Here is a 21,380-nt window from a genome sequence, read left to right on the forward strand (position 1 = left end):
AAAGAAATCATAGATTTTTCTATCAACATTTATCATTATTACGAAGAAAACGCCATAAATTTCTGAACACATTAATTCAGCTGCAAAATGTACACAAACATCAAGAGTGGTGAACGTTGGTGAGATAGGCGTAACCAGTTCAGCTCGGCGTCAAAGTCTAGCCACAAAATACCATAAATTCTTGTGTTCACAGGCAACCAGCGCAACGGCATTATAAACTTTGTGATCACACTGAAAAGACAGGAAAGTATTCCAAACTCTGCGCCACACGCAAAAGATTTAAACTTTCCCCCCCAAAAACTCTCAGGGTCAGAGCAGCTACAGCTGAGGTGGTAGGATGCCGCCGCTAAAGCTGGCTATCTTAAGCTTTCACGATAAGCTTGAGTTATCAGCTGATTCTTCCCTTGGCACTGTCTTCGCACCCCCCCCCCCCCCAACTCCAACTCCACCATTGCCCCCTCACACATATTGCCATACTGCAACAATATGCACGACATCGGTGGGAAGTGGCTAACACCTGCAAACCAGTTCAGGCCAAACACCTACACACCAGCTCATACCAGTACATCAGCACATACCAGACATCTGTACATCAGTACATACCAGTACACCAGTACATATCAAAAAGCTGCACGTATGCACATGTCACACAAGTGTACATACAAAGCTTTCTGAGAGAAATAAAAACTAAACACAAGTATATTATCAATACTGCAGTCATATGTACAGATGGGGACCTTACACTGTACCTGTTCGTAAATCATCACACGGGGACCTCAAACACCTGACCGTAACTCATCAGCCGGGGACCTCAAACACCTGACCATAACTCATCACACGGGGACCTCAAACACCTGACCATAACTCATCACACGGGGACCTCAAACACCTGACCGTAACTCATCAGCCGGGGACCTCAAACACCTGACCATAACTCATCACACGGGAACCTCAAACACCTGACCGTAACTCATCACACGGGGACCTCAAACACCTGACCGTAACTCATCACACGGGGACCTCAAACACCTGACCGTAACTCATCACACGGGGACCTCAAACACCTGACCGTAACTCATCACACGGGGACCTCAAACACCTGACCATAACTCATCACACGGGGACCTCAAACACCTGACCATAACTCATCACACGGGGACCTCAAACACCTGACCATAACTCATCACACGGGGACCTCAAACACCCGACCATAACTCATCACATGGGGACCTCAAACACCTGACCATAACTCATCAGCCGGGGACATAAAACCCGACGATAATTCACCACACAGGTACTTCTAGAACACACGTCTACGACTCATCCAAACTGGGACCCTACCCTAACCCATCCCTGAGAGTCATTAGCAGAGGACCATGAACACCCGCCATTCGCTCTCTGTCCCGACCCGCCAACCAGCAGGACCCACATCCCAAGACGGTAAACACCCAGCAGACACCCTCACACGAGAGAGAGAGAGAGAGAGAGAGAGAGAGAGAGAGAGAGAGAGAGAGAGAGAGAGCGTTGGTCCTTGAGGCGGCACCACTTGGCACTGTGCACCAAGAATTCAAAGCAGGCGAGTGCCAGTGTCAGTCATCCGTCGGGGGAAGGTGGGGGGCAAGCAAGCAAGCAGGCAGGCGTGGCCCACTGAACTAGCTCACTTTCTCACAAAGCGAGTCATCGAGCTAGCTCACTCTCCCACAATTAGGTCATGGAGCCAGCTCACTCCCCCTACAAGTAGGTCATCGAACCAGCTCAATGCCTCACAAACAGGTCATCGAGTCAGCTCACTGCCTCACAAACAGGTCATCAAGCTAGCTCACTGCCTCACAAACAGGTCATCAAGCCAGCTCACTGCCTCACAAACAGGTCATCAAGCCAGCTCACAGCCTCACATACAGGTCATCGAGCCAGCTCACTGCCTCACATACAGGCCATCGAGCCAGCTCACTGCCTCACAAACAGGTCATCGAGCCAGCTCACTGCCTCCCAGGCGGGTCACAGACTAGCGCCACGAGAGAGGGTAAACAGAGAGGCATTTGGTGACACGCGTCATGCAGATTCACGTGAGCCTCGAGCGCGTTGTGCCTCCTCCACCGTGGACGGCATTCTGAACCTACCTCACCTCGAGCTACATCCGTCTACATCAGACCTGCCATCGACGACTACATACGACCCCCGTCTCCCCGTGACCTAAGACCCTAGACGTCCGCCGAGACGACGACCCGGGAGACGCCAAGGATAGGTTAGGAGGCGCGTCTCACGCCAAGAGCCATCCCTGCTGCCGTCCCCATGAACCATTCACATGAGACATACTACCACCTCACCACTCAACACTGAGGCCGGCCAACAACTCCTACATGTCCAAAGTATTCTCCAGTACTTCCCTGGGGCGGCTGGTGTCTACAACCTACTGACACGGAGGTTGTAAGATGGTTTCGGACCCCACCGTCTATCATGCCTGAACGAACATATTCGTCTCCTGCACTTCATATTTTCCTGACGATCGTTTAATTCTTTTTTTACTTAAAGATGGTGTCATTATGACCGCTCACACATATCATCACAGCATAACAAAAAACTTGGGATTGTAGAAATTCACATCTTAAGTCGTTTTCAACAAAATTCTCACACACGTATTTACATTCGCAGTTCACATGTTGTGTGAAATAATCGTCACATTTAGGAATCACTTGCCACAATCACACACTTCATATTCACTTTTGCATTCCCTCCCACACTGGCATGGAGAAACATGACGTATCTATAATCCCAAGCATGATTTTTCGCTCATGTTTCCGACAACCTGGTGTCAGGCGCTCATGACGACACGAAATGTGCAATATATATATATATATATATATATATATATATATATATATATATATATATATATATATATATATATATATCCTCAGGTCATTATCACACGTTTTACTTTCGTAAATTTCATTCGTTTTCTTAAAATTCTACACAGCCTAACAATACACGCCACAACTGACTTACATTTCTCTCTTGTGTCTCCCCTGATGATGTGATTATTACATGAAAGTGCACTTGGAAACTTACCGTGTTTCATTTTCCCCGTGGACTCATAGGAATATACATATACATAGGAATATACATATACACACACACATACTGGGAGTTTCAGAAATACATACTCAGATAAATATTGTATTTCAGCTTGGGAATTCTTAAGACTCCAGTGAGGCCCGTCACTGTCGGCTGCAGCAGTGATGGACCCAACCCACCTTCGTCACTGTCACTATCAGCAGTGACCTGTCTACCGTACTCCTGCACCAGCTACACTGTCTCCACGTCACGTGACCCTTGAGACAGAACTTCAATGTCACGACACTGACTTAGTGCCCAGACATGCCACGTGTCATGCCTACATGTGTTCCATGCCATGTGTCATGCCCAGGTGTGTCACGCGTCATGCCTAGGTGTAACGTGTCATACCTGGGCGTCACGTGCCATGTAATGATGCCTGGGTGTATTACATGTCACACCTCAATGTGTTTGAGTGTCACAGTCATGCATGTACGTGTCACGTGTCATGCCTGGACGTGCCACATGTGTCACGGGCGTGTGTGACAGCTGTCAAACACCACCGTGCAGACACGTGAGCAGCGACACCTCACCAAACACCATGCAACACAGGACACAGCCCTACCCCCCTCCCCAGGCTGTATTACAACAGAGCAACACTCATGGTGGACACACTTTAACACGGTCCGCTGAAGGATGAACCACCCTAACCCACCCCCCACAACAACCCCCTTTCCCCTTAAACATTGATGGGGGGGTGTTAACACGGCCCACCCCCCCCCCCCCCCTTGGGCCTTACCTGAGCTTTCATATCCCGAGTCGTCCCTGTCGTGTCGTGCGGGCAGCCTCCTGCTCCTGCAGGAGTACCGCTGAAGGAGGTCCTCTTCATCCTGATGGTAGGTCCTGCCCCCGTACTCGGGGTCCTTCTGCTGGGGGCGTAGGCTGCGGGGCACGCTCAATTCCTGCCCCATCGGCTTCTCCCGCTCTCTGATGGGCCTGTCGTACTCCCTGATGGGCCTCTCGTACTCCCTGATGGGCCTCTCGCGCTCTCTCGGGGGAAACTGACTCGTTTTGCTGTCCAAGTGGCGACGCAAGGAGCTCAGGCGGTACATTGCTACGTAAGACCCGGCTTGTCTTGCTCCTGGTGGCGGTGGCTGCTGCCAGGCGGCCCTGAGACGTGCTCACGAGGCCCTCAGACGAGCGGGGGAGGCGAGGAGCAAGGAGGGGTAAACCCGACACAACGAGGGAGATTAAACTGGGGTGAGGGGGAGGTATGTGGCGACCGCGGGAGGACAGAGAGACAGGGAGAGAAGCGGTGAGTGTTAATCACACCAGAGAGAGATATACCGTCGCCAGGATGAGACAAAAGCGAGCAGACTACAGAAGGAAGAGACAGAGAGATGATAACAACGTGTAAGAAACACAAGAAGTAAGAAGAGAGAAGCAAGGGAGAGTGAGGAGGGAGGGAGAGGGAGAGGGGCAGTGAGAGTGGGGAGAGCGTGTGCACCTTTGCTATTGTTACTACTAACACCAAACACTTGGCTTCTGGTTGAGGAGAGAGAGAGAGAGAGAGAGAGAGAGAGAGAGAGAGAGAGAGAGAGAGAGAGAGAGAGAGAGAGAGATGGGGGGGGGACAAGGTCGGTGGTGAGAGGCGGCAGGTGAGAGTGGAAGCGGAGGTGTGTATGTGTGTGTCAACAGATTCTTCACAGCGTCAGATGAGTGAAGTCATTCAACAGTTCAATCCTCAGTCAGCTGTTAGGCTCGAGGAGGGAACGCCCCTTTCTCAAAACGTTACGTAAATATACATCTACAGACGCATCCCGTCAGGCCCCGCCAAAGCAACAGGTTAAGGAGGAGAGGTGAACAAAACGTCACACTCTGGCCACTAAGAACAACAAGGGATACATGAAGACCTGAAATTCAGAAGGTATGAGTGGCGGTCCGTCTTATAATTAGAACAATAGCCGCTCTCACTTCAGGCTAGCAGGGGTAGCTATGTTAACACAGGCCACGGGTCTCTGTAGCAGGGGTAGCTATGTTAACACAGGCCACGGGTCTCTGTAGCAGGGGTAGCTATGTTAACACAGGCCACGGGTCTCTGTAGCAGGGGTAGCTATGTTAACACAGGCCACGGGTCTCTGTAGCAGGGGTAGCTATGTTAACACAGGCCACGGGTCTCTGTAGCAGGGGTAGCTATGTTAACACAGGCCACGGGTCTCTGTAGCAGGGGTAGCTATGTTAACACAGGCCACGGGTCTCTGTAGCAGGGGTAGCTATGTTAACACAGGCCACGGGTCTCTGTAGCAGGGGTAGCTATGTTAACACAGGCCACGGGTCTCTGTAGCAGGGGTAGCTATGTTAACACAGGCCACGGGTCTCTGTAGCAGGGGTAGCTATGTTAACACAGGCCACGAGTCCCATCCGCAGGGGTAGCTATGTTAACACAGACAACGGGTCTCTGTAGCAGGGGTAGCTATGTTAACTGAGACAACGGGTCTCTGTAGCAGGGGTAGCTATGTTAACACAGACAACGGGTCTCTGTAGCAGGGGTAGCTATGTTAACACAGGCCACGAGTCCCATCCGCAGGGGTAGCTATGTTAACTCAACACAGACAACGGGTCTCTGTAGCAGGGGTAGCTATGTTAACTTAACACGGGCTACGAGACCCACCAGGAGGGGTAGCTAGGCTAACTGAACACAGTCGGAGGGAGAGGTGAACACGGCAACCACAAGCGAGGAGAGAGATATGCTACAACCGAACCAGAAGATAAGGAAAGGCAAAGAGAAAAAACAAATGGCTGAACGGATCCGCCAGCTTGGTACTGTGTCAGTATGTAGTTCCTTGTCAGAAAACGAGGTATGGGAGGAGAACACAGACTAAGGAAATGAAGGAGTGAAGGAAGGAAGAATAGGGAAGTACGTCTACATAATCAAAGAAAATGGAGAGAGAGAGAGAGAGAGAGAGAGAGAGAGAGAGAGAGAGAGAGAGAGAGAGAGAGAGAGAGAGAGGGGGGGGCGACCTATGAATGATAAGTGGAATGTAGGGAAGCCAGGGATAAACGAAGACGAAGAAAAGAGAGAGAGAGAAAGGGGGCGGATGAAGCAGAAGGAGAGGAAATATGAGGAAATAAAAGGATGAATTGGGTAACGAGGAACAGGACAGGGATGAAGGACCAGTCAAACAACAACAACAACAACAAGAATTTCCACTGATTTTGTTTTCATATACTGAGCCAATGTTTCCCACAATTCTTCGTCCAGTCTTTCACTGTATGTCTCGGCTCTACTCACAACCTCTCGGTTATTGTTCTTCATAACTGGAAATCAATACACGTGACGTCTTCATTAAAGGAAAGAACAACTTACTCCACAACTGGTTATAGACATACAAACTTTTTCCGCAGTTCAATGTTCTTCATTTCTGTATCACAACCTCATAAATCATTATATATATATATATATATATATATATATATATATATATATATATATATATATATATATATATATTCTTATCACTGGCGGCTTTCATTAATAATAAAATGTACTCTTCCACATTAAATCACTTTCAGCTGATGCAATTTCGTATAAAGTTCTATAAAACAAGACTGACTTTTCTCGACTGAATTTACTTTAAAGATCAAAGTTCAAGTTCAGTCTAGATTTCGACAGATGTCATCCCGAAAGGAGGACAAGAAGGAGACAACGACTGGGTCTGCGGTAGACCCAACTTGCTTTGGTTCAAACAAATAGCGGCACGTCGCTCCCCATGTACCACATCGCCCAAATTTGCTCCATCCCACGCACGCCTCTCACCCTCCTGTGGGTCAGTTATTTCCTTGCTACGCTAAAGTTATTGTTTTCTCAAACAGACGTGATTCCTTCCTTCACTGTTGGCCACTCCTATACCATTGTCTTGCATCAGAGATCGGCTACCTCCCCCGACAGCTTCGGACCCTCTCTTAGATTGCTCCATTCACCCACATTTTCCCTAGTTGACGTTCAATTATATCTTTGTCCCCCTCACCCAGCCACCACCACTTATTTTCAGACCGTATGAGACGATGGGAAGTCTATATTGGGAACGTATTTGTTTCGCATTCTAGTTATCTTAGTGTGTGTGTGTGTGTGTGTGTGTGTGTGTGTGTGTGTGTGTGTGTGTGTGTGTGTGTGTACTGTACATGAGGGATCGCACTTCTCTCTTCATCGTAATTCTTTACTCGTTCTCCGGTCGTCACTACATTCCCAAGCCTTCCCCACAGCTTGTTATATGCTTCCAAGAATGTGTCGCCGTGTGGGTATTACTTCACAAGCTCTCCTGGCTTATCTTCGGCTCAATTTAATGTCCCACCATGAAGCAACTTCTGGTTTCAAGGTCCTGCTCAATATATGTAGCTCATAAAATCCACTGGAGAACTTGAAAGTTTTCCCCCTAGTGACCTTCTCGTTTTCCCCAGTGTGTGATCCTCATGCCTGGGTCAGACCCCTCTCCTCACCAGCTGCTCCAGGTACGTCCCTTGATTGTGGTACATTTCTTTCTCTTTTTTTTTTTTCTTCCTCCTCTCCGTCCGTGGTTGGCTTCGTCCCGACTTCTCTACCTGCTTCCTCAAGTCGGGGTCCAAAACGATGATGCACATTCTAATTCTGGGTCAAAACATGTGTGTGTGTGTGTTGTGAGCGTGTGACTTAAGACCCCCGGTGTTTCTGTAGCTGAGGACGGTCTGACAAAGGGCAAGACGTAGGCAAGACGTAGTTCTGCGTCTGTCGCAACCCTTCTAACAACCGTCTCCTGATCATCCACGTGACCTGCTCCCATTCACGTCGCCTGCAGGTGGTTTCCCCCACACACACTTCCCCCAGGCAGACATGGTGGTCACAAAGTGGTATGGCTTCGTGGTTCCTTATCATCACATCCTCGACGACTGAATTCCACTGATCATATCCATTCGACCAGCGAAGGACCGTGTCCTTAACATGGTCGTTGATCACGAACACATATTTCACCTCTCGTAAACCTGGCATCATATGCAAAAATATACATCTCAGTGATTCAAACCTCCTGAGAGGAGTCACTTACACAGATCGAACTTAAAATCCAACCCCAAAGCGGACCCTATGTTGAACATTAATGAATAGTGTACAACTTAAAGAGGAACCCCTGACGTGCGCCCTCCCACCCTGATCAACCTGGACCCGTATGAGGAGCCATCCTTTAACCCCTGCCTGAAGGTCAGTGTCTACCACCCTGCTGTGGTCGACAGCGAGAAACTACGAGTGACAAAAAGCACACACCCACACACACACACACACACCCACACACACACACACACACACACACACAAACAGTCCAACAATTCATCCAGGGTCAGCAGTATATGATTTCTTCATCCCTGACAAGTTTTGGCTCATAGTCAAGAAATCAATATGGCCTTAATAGCCATCTTCCATCTTGTGTCTTCGAATTACGTGCTACTCCTCCTCTCTTTGCTTCACGGGTCCATATTCAAAAGCTCCTTCTTACCATACTTCAACAACCTCAACCAACGCAGCTCCGTGCCGAGCGTGCAGAAAATGTCGTATCCCAGGTAATGCTCCAAAAGGAAACTGTTCACTTTCCAATAAATATTTTTCTTCCGCTTTACCTTCTCTCGGTGTGGAGGCGGGTAAGTGCTTCCTCCACCAGCCTCTCCATAAACCATATATTCCAACTCAAGCACTGCACGATCACTTCAATTTCCAGTCTGTTGGACGGCAAAATGAGACTCAACATTGCTACAGCTTCGGTGCAACTGACTCCGGCAGGTTCCCTGACATGTTGGCAAAGCAAGACTTTTCCTCTGAACACATTCTGTTGAACTTATACCGCCGTGTTCCATGTCCCACCCATGCACGGACGAATACGTGTGTGTGTGTGTGTGTGTGAGAGAGAGAGAGAGAGAGAGAGAGAGAGAGAGAGAGAGAGAGAGAGAGAGAGAGAGAGAGAGAGAGAGAGAGAGAGAGAGACGAATGTGAAAAATATCTGGTTACAAAGCTGTACAGGCAGGACGGCATGTGTACCTCCTACACACACACACACACACCCAAAGTTGGTCTGATACATGGCTGGAGGAATCCAACACGAGCAAACGTAAAGTTATACAATACAGATGGCTGGCAGGCGAAACAAGGCCTCGATATGACTTATCATGTGGCAGGAGATAAGTTGCAGGAGTCTGTGTGCGTGAGAGAGGGGGGTCGGGAGCTGACAACCTGTTGCCAGAGTCCCACGTTAGAACAGCAAGGAAGGCGAACTGTCTGCTGGCAAATATGTGAATAACATTCAAGTACGCGGGTAAGAAAATATAATCATTAAGCTGTTCACATCCTATGTTAGGCCAAAACTGGGACACAATCCTCATGTTTGGTCGCCTCACCTAAAGAAGCACAGCGAATTATCAGAGAAGGCGCAGAGGAGGACAACAAAGATGATACCGGAATTAAGAAGACTTGACTCAGACGAAAAGGCTAGAGGCCTGTAACTGATCCACCATGGAAGAGAGAAGAGTAAGGGGCAACCTGATCACAAACTTTAAGTTCTCGAGCCTACTTAATGACGACAATAGTGAACAGTTCTTCGAAAGAAGCAAGGACAGAATAATCGAAGGTCACTTTACGCAAATAAACTTAAAGAATGTAAACAAAAAAAGTGATGTTGTATATAACATCAGGTGTATGAATGGAACAACCCTGACTTATGAAACAGTCAATGTGGACAGCATAAAAATGATAAATAACGAATTATATGATACTGGAGAAAATTCAAAAGGTGGGGCGGACCCCATGAGTGTAGAACTCCCTCGCCCCGCACAGTGTGTATACATATATATATACAGGTGATGTGTGAGAGGCGTTGCCGGTCGTGCAGGTGATGGTGACAGTGTGTGGCTGGCTGCTGGGCGCCCGGTGATTGTTCTGAGTGGATGTTTTGTGGCTGTTTACGGCGCGTGCAAGAACTCAGCTTTTGGCAAGCCTGCATCACCATCGCCAAACGGAAGGGGATACGGTTGTGTTCAAGACATCGATCAATACCACTAACAATATGAGAGATACAGACGGAGTGATGTGAAGGACTGTTACATGCGTCAGATGACGGAGAGAGAGAGAGAGAGAGAGAGAGAGAGAGAGAGAGAGAGAGAATGTGGTGTGGAGTGAATCATGGTGACCGTGTGTGGTCGATGAAAAGAAAATACCGAGAGCCTTGCATGGCTAAAATACGGAAAACAGCACAGGCGGACGGCATTCCAAACGGAGTCCCTCGAGAATCGGTGTGACAATGTTACTGATTGGTTCGTCAGGTCGTCTGGCGTATCCATGGGCCAAGGTGAGGTTCCCAGGGACTGGTAAAATGCCCGCACAGAACCTTGTATATAAGGTCAAGGGGGACAGAAATTTATACGTTCTTACTACAAAGGAATAAGTCTGATGAGATGCACAGTGAGAGTATATATATTTTTATATTATTATTATACTTTGTCGCTGTCTCCCGCGTTTGCGAGGTAGCGCAAGGAAACAGACGAAAGAAATGGCCCAACCCCCCCCCCCCATACACATGTATATACATACGTCCACACACGCAAAATATACATACCTACACAGCTTCCATGGTTTACCCCAGACGCTTCACATGCCTTGATTCAATCCACTGACAGCACGTCAACCCCGGTATACCACATCGCTCCAATTCACTCTATTCCTTGCCCTCCTTTCACCCTCCTGCATGTTCAGGCCCCGATCACACAAAATCTTTTTCACTCCATCTTTCCACCTCCAATTTGGTCTCCCTCTTCTCCTTGTTCCCTCCACCTCCGACACATATATCCTCTTGGTCAATCTTTCCTCACTCATCCTCTCCATGTGCCCAAACCACTTCAAAACACCCTCTTCTGCTCTCTCAACCACGCTCTTTTTATTTCCACACATCTCTCTTACCCTTACGTTACTCACTCGATCAAACCACCTGACACCACACATTGTCCTCAAACATCTCATTTCCAGCACATCCATCCTCCTGCGCACAACTCTATCCATAGCCCACGCCTCGCAATCATACAACATTGATGGAACCACTATTCCTTCAAACATACCCATTTTTGCTTTCCGAGATAATGTTCTCGACTTCCACACATTCTTCAAGGCCCCCAGGATTTTCGCCCCCTCCCCCACCCTATGATCCACTTCCGCTTCCATGGTTCCATCCGCTGCCAGATCCACTCCCAGATATCTAAAACACTTCACTTCCTCCAGTTTTTCTCCATTCAAACTCACCTCCCAATTGACTTGACCCTCAACCCTACTGTACCTAATAACCTTGCTCTTATTCACATTTACTCTTAACTTTCTTCTTCCACACACTTTTCCAAACTCAGTCACCAGCTTCTGCAGTTTCTCACATGAATCAGCCACCAGCGCTGTATCATCAGCGAACAACAACTGACTCACTTCCCAAGCTCTCTCATCCCCAACAGACTTCATACTTGCCCCTCTTTCCAAAACTCTTGCATTTACCTCCCTAACAACCCCATCCATAAACAAATTAAACAACCATGGAGACATCACACACCCCTGCCGCAAACCTACATTCACTGAGAACCAATCACTTTCCTCTCTTCCTACACGTACACATGCCTTACATCCTCGATAAAAACTTTTCACTGCTTCTAACAACTTTCCTCCCACACCATATATTCTTAATACCTTCCACAGAGCATCTCTATCAACTCTATCATATGCCTTCTCCAGATCCATAAATGCTACATACAAATCCATTTGCTTTTCTAAGTATTTCTCACATACATTCTTCAAAGCAAACACCTGATCCACACATCCTCTACCACTTCTGAAACCACACTGCTCTTCCCCAATCTGATGCTCTGTACATGCCTTCACCCTCTCAATCAATACCCTCCCATATAATTTACCAGGAATACTCAACAAACTTTTTTTTTTTTTTTTTTTTTATACTTTGTCGCTGTCTCCCGCGTTTGCGAGGTAGCGCAAGGAAACAGACGAAAGAAATGGCCCAACCCCCCCCATACACATGTACATACACACGTCCACACACGCAAATATACATACCTACACAGCTTTCCATGGTTTACCCCAGACGCTTCACATGCCTTGATTCAATCCACTGACAGCACGTCAACCCCTGTATACCACATCGCTCCAATTCACTCTATTCCTTGCCCTCCTTTCACCCTCCTGCATGTTCAGGCCCCGATCACACAAAATCCTTTTCACTCCATCTTTCCACCTCCAATTTGGTCTCCCTCTTCTCCTCGTTCCCTCCACCTCCGACACATATATCCTCTTGGTCAATCTTTCCTCACTCATTCTCTCCATGTGCCCAAACCATTTCAAAACACCCTCTTCTGCTCTCTCAACCACGCTCTTTTTATTTCCACACATCTCTCTTACCCTTACGTTACTTACTCGATCAAACCACCTCACACCACACATTGTCCTCAAACATCTCATTTCCAGCACATCCATCCTCCTACGCACAACTCTATCCATAGCCCACGCCTCGCAACCATACAACATTGTTGGAACTACTATTCCTTCAAACATACCCATTTTTGCTTTCCGGGATAATGTTCTCGACTTCCACACATTTTTCAAGGCTCCCAAAATTTTCGCCCCCTCCCCCACCCTATGATCCACTTCCGCTTCCATGGTTCCATCCGCTGACAGATCCACTCCCAGATATCTAAAACACTTCACTTCCTCCAGCCTCTCACCATTCAAACTCACCTCCCAATTGACTTGACCCTCAACCCTACTGTACCTAATAACCTTGCTCTTATTGACATTTACTCTTAACTTTCTTCTTCCACACACTTTACCAAACTCCGTCACCAGCTTCTGCAGTTTCTCACATGAATCCGCCACCAGCGCTGTATCATCAGCGAACAACAACTGACTCACTTCCCAAGCTCTCTCATCCCCAACAGACTTCATACTTGCCCCTCTTTCCAAAACTCTTGCATTTACCTCCCTAACAACCCCATCCATAAACAAATTAAACAACCATGGAGACATCACACACCCCTGCCGCAAACCTACATTCACTGAGAACCAATCACTTTCCTCTCTTCCTACACGTACACATGCCTTACATCCTCGATAAAAACTTTTCACTGCTTCTAACAACTTTCCTCCCACACCATATATTCTTAATACCTTCCACAGAGCATCTCTATCAACTCTATCATATGCCTTCTCCAGATCCATAAATGCTACATACAAATCCATTTGCTTTTCTAAGTATTTCTCACATACATTCTTCAAAGCAAACACCTGATCCACACATCCTCTACCACTTCTGAAACCACACTGCTCTTCCCCAATCTGATGCTCTGTACATGCCTTCACCCTCTCAATCAATACCCTCCCATATAATTTACCAGGAATACTCAACAAACTTATACCTCTGTAATTTGAGCACTCACTCTTATCCCCTTTGTCTTTGTACAATGGCACTATGCACGCATTCCGCCAATCCTCAGGCACCTCACCATGAGTCATACATACATTAAATAACCTTACCAACCAGTCAACAATACAGTCACCCCCTTTTTTAATAAATTCCACTGCAATACCATCCAAACCCGCTGCCTTGCCGGCTTTCATCTTCCGCAAAGCTTTCACTACCTCTTCTCTGTTTACCAAATCATTTTCCCTAACCCTCTCACTTTGCACACCACCTCGACCAAAACACCCTATATCTGCCACTCTATCATCAAACACATTCAACAAACCTTCAAAATACTCACTCCATCTCCTTCTCACATCACCACTACTTGTTATCACCTCCCCACTTGCGCCCTTCACCGAAGTTCCCATTTGCTCCCTTGTCTTACGCACTTTATATATATATATATATATATATATATATATATATATATATATATATATATATATATATATATATGATTTCCTATATTCTCTTTTTATCAGGTATTCTCGATGAGGACAAATATTCTCTCTCTCTCTCTCTCTCTCTCTCTCTCTCTCTCTCTCTCTCTCTCTCTCTCTCTCTCTCTCTCTCTCTCGTTCCTGAAGTTCGCTAGCTTCACTTCCCCATCACCGAGCACTTCTCCTGCGATGATAATACTTAAAAGCCACTGGCAAATGATCCTTGCCACCCCACGGGACAGAGACGAGCGACTTAAATCACTGGGAAGACTGAGTGAAACACATAGTCACGAGTGGGCGGCTGGCCAAAAACACATCACATTCACCACAATAATCCCTCCATTGAGAACCAAAGACATGTCAAGACGATATGAGGACGGAGTTGCGTCTTCCTCAGTTTACTTGTGTACTGGGTGTGTCTACGACACAACGCTCCCATCATCATAATGTGTACTGGGTGGGTCTACGACACAACCCACCCATCATCATAATGTGTACTGGGTGGGTCTACGACACAACCCTCCCATCATCATAATGTGTACTGGGTGGGTGTACGACACAACCCACCCGTCATCATAATGTGTAGTGGGTGGGTCTACGACACAACCCACCCATCATCATAATGTGTACTGGGTGGGTGTACGACACAACCCACCCATCATCATAATGTGTACTGGGTGGGTGTACGACACAACCCACCCATCATCATAATGTGTACTGGGTGGGTGTACGACACAACCCACCCATCATCATAATGTGTACTGGGTGGGTCTACGACACAACCCACCCATCATCATAATGTGTACTGGGTGGGTGTACGACACAACCCACCCATCATCACAATGTGTACTGGGTGGGTCTATGACACAACCCACCCATCATCATAATGTGTACTGGGTGGGTGTACGACACAACCCTCCCATCATCATAATGTGTACTGGGTGGGTCTACGACACAACCCTTCCATCATCATAATATGTCTGTATCTAACGCTGAAATGATCGTATGGGTTAATGCAGTCCCGCCCCTCCTCTTCATCTGGTTATATTGACTAGTCTTGTGTTCACTGGGCAACACCAACATTTTAATGGGACACGTACAAAAAATTCTCTTACCGTTCAGTATTCTTTCCTCAAATATGTACGCTCTCCAGCCATTCCCAACCGCTGTCATAATCGTGGAATTAAAGTATCCGCGCCAGATAGGCTGCTTTGGGCCTGTCAGTGAGGATAACGCCGGGAATCGAACCCAGGCCACCGGATTAAATGTGAAGACTAACCACTATACCATTAAGCTTTCGTGTTACCACTACATCAGTGCAAATCATGAGCAACGCACTTGTTGGAACCTAGCGAAGGAAACATGAGGAAAAATCGGCTTAGATACTTCGAGAAACCCTTTATATTTCCTCTGACAAGCCGATGGGGTCGGATAAACGGGGAATGTGTCACTAACTGAGAACTGCTGTGTGGAGATACAGAACGCGGTATGATCAGTTTAACAGCGTGGTGAGAGAGAGAGAGAGAGATGTGTGTGCGCCAGGCAGTACCTACCATACAGTTTAACAGCGTGGTACGAGAGGTATGGCAATAATGCTGAGGGTGTGGTGGGAGAGAAGTCTCACATCTACCCACACCACGCCACGACTAGCGGATCACACACACGCGGCGATGAACCACAGGAAAATAGAGGGAAAGGTGGAGATGCACATTTCTATGGTCATGCCCACAGGCATCTCCTCTGACATGAAGTCTCCACAACGCATCATCAAACAGTGTGGGATCCAGTAACCACCACACTGGATACACTGAAACACAACTCCACCTGGGAGGAGGAGTCACGTACAGCTTCATGTGGGAGATACAGTCAGGAGGAAACTACGACATGGTATGAAACTGGAGCTGTCTGCAATAAGCCCTGGTGAAGGGGAGTATATTGCATTCATTTAAGAGCCACAGGCTGGCATGATGTTGTAGCGTCAACTCCGGGAGTACATATGAGCTACTGGTGAGCTGAGGTGTCTGGGACCGGGGACGAGGTGGTGGATGGCAACCACCAACAGAAGAGGTCGTCACTAGGAAGAGAGGAAGGGTTCAACATAGGGTGTCTGTCATTGGCGAGAGGTTAAAATATGATGATATATATGATATGATATATGATATGATATATTATATGATCAAGAGTCGCAGAAATAGGGAAGCTTGGGAAAGGAACAAGAAGTTTACAAAAAATAAAACTTTTAGATGAACGAAGGAGATTGTGAGTTGAAAAAAAGACATTGTAAATCAATACATGAATGACCACAGACTCACCCAGTCCACAGTGTTAATTTTGGAGGATATTATAAGTGAAGCGATAATGATGTCACTGAAAAAGTAGATAGGAACAAGTGAGGAACGACATACACACTTCAATGGTGTTTATACTGGGACTCCAGAGGCCTCGATACCATCGACTTTGAGAAGAGAGAGATCAAGCGACGGGAATGGAGGGGAAAAAACGCGAGCAAAAATTGATTCCCTGTAGAGGCCAGAGTTCGAATGGAATCTGGCCATATTTGCTGGAGTGGAATTCAGAAACACGAGACTCACCTCCGGGGATGGGCTCCAAGAATGTCCTGCCCTGACCAGGGAGGTGCACGAACGGAATGCAAGTGACCAAATGTGTTCATCATTAAAGGTGAGGAGAAACCAGCCTTAGACTATACACCATCATCATGGTGTCTGGACTGTAAGGTGATGCCAGATCATTAAGGGAAACAATTGGATACGATCTCCTGCAGCAGAAACCCCTTACGAAGCAACAACTGTGGCAGCTACACGACGCGTCTCGCACACCTGCTGGTCGTCTACCACAGGACTGGAGGACAGAGGTGGCTAAGTAGATATGGATGCTGGAAGGCCTTACATAATGCACCTTCCAGGCAAGTGTTGAATGGAGTTCCTGGAAACTGTCTCATGATTACTTAAGGTAAGGGAAGAACGGATGGGCAGTGGGGAACAAGAGAACACTCACTGAACGTTCTTCAAGAAAATGAGCTATACTTGCTGGTGGAGTTCCCCAGGGCTCAGAACTGGGACTTCGCATATTCCCCACCCACCCACACACACACACACACTCACACATACACGTGAATAGGTGCGTGTGTGTGTGTATGTGAGAGAGACACGAATTAGAATCTTATGGGTGTATGTCTACTGCTAGACCAGTCCAGCAGAGTAATCAAGAGGAGGAAAACTTTGAAAAGAGCCCCAGGGAGGCCACAACAGCGGCCGTCAAGTGAACTTTGCCGTAAACATGAGTCGAGAAATGTGGCGGTAAGAGGCTAGAGCACAACAAACAATGACTGTCGCCTCTAGGGACGGAAGCCACAGGAGCCAACCTGCAAAAAGCATTCAGAAGAAAACGAGGTACCTAACTTACTGCCAAGGGATGACATACGAATGGTTGTGAGGGAGACAAGTTATATCCCTGCGGTATCAAAAGTTGTCGTCCACATGGCTAAGATGTTGAGGAAAATATCTACAACACATGTTGGGCCCAAATTAGAGTACCCGACACCTGCCTTGGTTACATCTCTTGTGGGGGAGACAAGTGTGATGGTAGGCGAGGGACAACGGAATGTACAAACGATAATATGTACCAGAAATAAAGGCTATGACTCAGGATGATAAACTCTTGTTGTCTGCTCAAGGTAGAAAAAAAAAAAAGAAAAATGTACGTAAAAGAGGAGAGGAAGGTGACATCAGAGTCATCGTATGTTCTCGTAGATTCCCATCGTCTTTTGGCGATGTATACATAGAGCAGTTCGCGCAGACTGGAAGCTCTACGTCACCATGTCACCAGTGATGACGTTGTGTGACCCAACCACCGCCAGGAGGGAGGGACGTCTCGTAGCAACATAGTTCTCACGGCAAGAACATCGACAAGAATGTGAAGGTACGAGATGGAGCACGCAAGTGTTAACGTCCTAGTTATACTTGAAAAAAAAAAAGTTTTTAAATGCATATACACAAACTTTAAAGTGAATATATATATATATATATATATATATATATATATATATATATATATATATATATATATATATATATATATATATATATATATATATATTCCTATGAGTCCACTGGGAAAATGAAACACGAAAAGTTCCCAAGTGCACTTTCGTGTAATGATCACATCATCAGGGGGGACACAAGAGAGAAATATAACAGTCAGTTGATATACATCAAAGAGACGTAGCAAGGATGTATATCAACTGACTGTTATATTTCTCTCTTGTGTCCCCCCTGATGATGTGATTATTACACGAAAGTGCACTTGGGAACTTTTCGTGTTTCATTTTCCCCGTGGACTCATAGGAATATCTTGATCACGCGCAAAATTGTGGTCCTTTCCAATATATATATATATATATATATATATATATATATATATATATATATATATATATATATATATATATATATATTCTTTCTTTCTTTCAAACTGTTCGCCATTTCCCGCATTAGCGAGGTAGCGTTAAGAACAGAGGACTGGGCCTTTGAGGGAATACCCTCACCTGGCCCAATTCTCTGTTCCTTCTTTTGGAAAATTAAAAAAAAAAAAAAAAAAAAAAGGAATTATGCCGTAACATGATGAAGGACTTTTTGAAGACTTCGTTAGTGATCACCTGTGAAACCCATATTATCTTCCGTATAATATTCTTCGTGGCACTCTGGTCATCTGGTATGGTTCCATCTCACATTTCCAGGAGACTCGGGTGTTCCACACTCCGTCATGATAAGACGTCGCTGACCACCGCGTCAAACGTTCCCAGAACAGATAAACACTGACCATGGACGTGGTACGAAACACTCCAACGTTCCCTCCACTTTTCTATATGGATCATATGAAACACGTCCTCACCATATACCTCGCACGCTACACCACAGCCACTCTCGTGTGTGTTATCTTCTCTTTCTTATCACAGATGGTGGGATGGAAGGCGTGAAGATGTAGATATGGCGGTCTTCATATCTCTCCTGACGTCCAAGTACTGTTCGTACATATCTCTGCGATACATCTCAAAATCCCGCACTTGCACGTCCATGTTTTTGTTGTAGGGGAGGAGTACCCAGCGGGGCGGAGCCTTTAGTACCGGTACGCGTTCTCGCAAGTCTTCCCGACCCACGTCAAGCGGTCAACTACCGCGCGTGATCCCCGGACGCCACGACCACTTCTTAGTAACTCCTCCCACGACCTACCCACTCGGCCCACCGTCACAGGAACAACTGAAGTCTCGAGTTTGGAACAAGTACTGCCCGAGTGTAGCCAGTCCCGATATACCTCATCCAACTCCTCCCAGGTTTCCGCATTTTCTGAACCTCACGTTTATTTTTACGTGTTCCCCTCCCGAGTCCCCGCCCTGAGGGCACACCTGGACGACGGCCATGCCCTCAGCGACAACGGCCCTGGAAGGGTCCGTGGGGCCGACTTCCTGGCATCCGCTGGACTTCCATGAGAAGGTAATTAGCGAGGGAGAACCTGTAGCACCTCTGGGTACAGGTGTGGGAGTCTTGGCCCTGGGTCCAAATGACATCCCCCGAGCCAGACAATGGCACTACACACCCAGCCAGCCAGCCAGCCTGGCAGGGCCTTGGCACCTTGCAGGGGTACTCACTCACAAGCTATCTACATATGTTTTGCTGTAGCGCCACGCCATATAATGGCTTCAAAGGACGACACCGAGCTGGCTACCTGCCTGATAATTATATCCTGTGACGGAGACACCTGCGTTGTCGCCTCCGGACCATCAAGCAAACGCTGTAAATATTCCCCCACCTCAGGCGAGCCAGGTCTCCCCAGCAGAAGAGGCTATAAGGCTCCACCACGGCCCAGCCCAGCCTCTACTGCTGCATATTGCAAGGCACTTCGCTGGTGCACTCAGGATAACTTCCTTACCTCCTCTTCCACAGCCTCTGTCCCTTCCTCCCCTCCTCTTCCACAGCCTCTGTCCCTTCCTTACCTCCTCTTCCACAGCCTCCGTCCCTTCCTTCCCTCCTCTTCCACAGCCTCTGTCCCTTCCTTCTCTCCTCTTCCACAGCCTCTGTCCCTTCCTTACCTCCTCTTCCACAGCCTCTGTCCCTTCCTTCTCTCCTCTTCCACAGCCTCTGTCCCTTCCTTCTCTCCTCTTCCACAGCCTCTGTCCCTTCCTTCCCTCCTCTTCCACAGCCTCTGTCCCTTCCTTCCCTCCTCTTCCACAGCCTCTGTCCCTTCCTTTCTCCTCTTCCACAGCTTCTGTCCCTTCCTTACGTCCTCTTCCACAGCCTCTGTCCCTTCCTTCTCTCCTCTTCCACAGCCTCCGTCCCTTCCTCCCCTCCTCTTCCACAGCCTCCGTCCCTTCCTTGCCTCCTCTTCCAAAGCCTCTGTCCCTTCCTTCCCTCCTCTTCCACAGCCTCTGTCCCTTCCATCCCTCCTCTTCCACAGCCTCTGTCCCTTCCTTCCCTCCTCTTCCACAGCCTCTGTCCCTTCCTTCCCTCCTCTTCCACAGCCTCCGTCTCATCTATCTCGTATATTTCCTCTTGCTTCCGCACAAACATCTCCACTTCAGGTTTTCCTCGTTAGAACTTATACACTGCTCATCCATAATCATCCCAGACACTCGCTATTTCATGACCCAACTAAAATCTATTTCGTTTGATCCTCCATCAACGTCTTTCGCATCTTTCTCCATCAACATGTCTCTCATGATTCTCCATCTACGTCATGAACATTTCTAGTATTCACTCTCGTTCTCTGTATCATGAGATTTTCTTCTTGTCTACACTTTCTCCATCTTCGCTTGTGTGTCTCATCCTTCTCTCTTTCCCCTTCCCTCTTAATCTTAAGTCCGTTCCTTATATTTTTGCTCTGCCAAAATACATTAATCTTCTTATACCTCTTTGGGTCAGTCTGACCTGGCGCCATAACTCTCTCTCTCTCTCTCTCTCTCTCTCTCTCTCTCTCTGAACCCACAAAAATACGAAGCAGAAAACGAGGTGTCTGACCACTCGAAGACAAGTTCAGGCAGAGGTCAGACCAAATGTTGACATGACCTTCAAGACTGACAGAGCCATTTTTCTCTCAGACAAACTGTCAGCCTCATGGAGATGCAGCAAACGTTTGTAGATCACTTACACGTTTCGACAGCATAAGTAACAAAAGCAATGACCAAAGACAGTAATATAAAGTTAAAAGTACTATTATGTCACAAACTAAGGCGGAGGATTGTTTCTGCAGCAAACTTACACATTACTGGTCATAGACCATCAGGTCTTGTGTTATCTGTCCTTCCCATGTACTGTCCTCCAGCAGATAACCTGGTCATAGACCATCAGGTCTTGTG

The 21,380-nt window shown here is 47.2% G+C and overlaps 1 protein-coding gene across 1 annotated transcript in view; it reads right to left on the reverse strand.

Moving 5' to 3' along the window:
• The window catches only part of LOC139767296 (uncharacterized), a 494,688-nt gene extending 475,376 nt beyond the window's left edge, over nucleotides 1-19,312 (reverse strand). Inside the window, exons 1-2 of the mRNA XM_071696503.1 lie at nucleotides 19,261-19,312; nucleotides 3,854-6,372 (exon numbers count right to left, since the gene is read on the reverse strand). Coding sequence (XP_071552604.1) covers nucleotides 3,854-4,166 — 313 coding nt within the window. The 5' untranslated portion in view covers nucleotides 4,167-6,372; nucleotides 19,261-19,312. The remainder of the gene's footprint in view (nucleotides 1-3,853; nucleotides 6,373-19,260) is intronic.
• Between the last annotated feature and the right edge of the window lie 2,068 nt (nucleotides 19,313-21,380).

This window comes from Panulirus ornatus, chromosome 59, assembly GCF_036320965.1.
Source record: "Panulirus ornatus isolate Po-2019 chromosome 59, ASM3632096v1, whole genome shotgun sequence".
In the NCBI taxonomy this organism is placed as follows: Eukaryota; Metazoa; Arthropoda; class Malacostraca; order Decapoda; family Palinuridae; genus Panulirus; species Panulirus ornatus.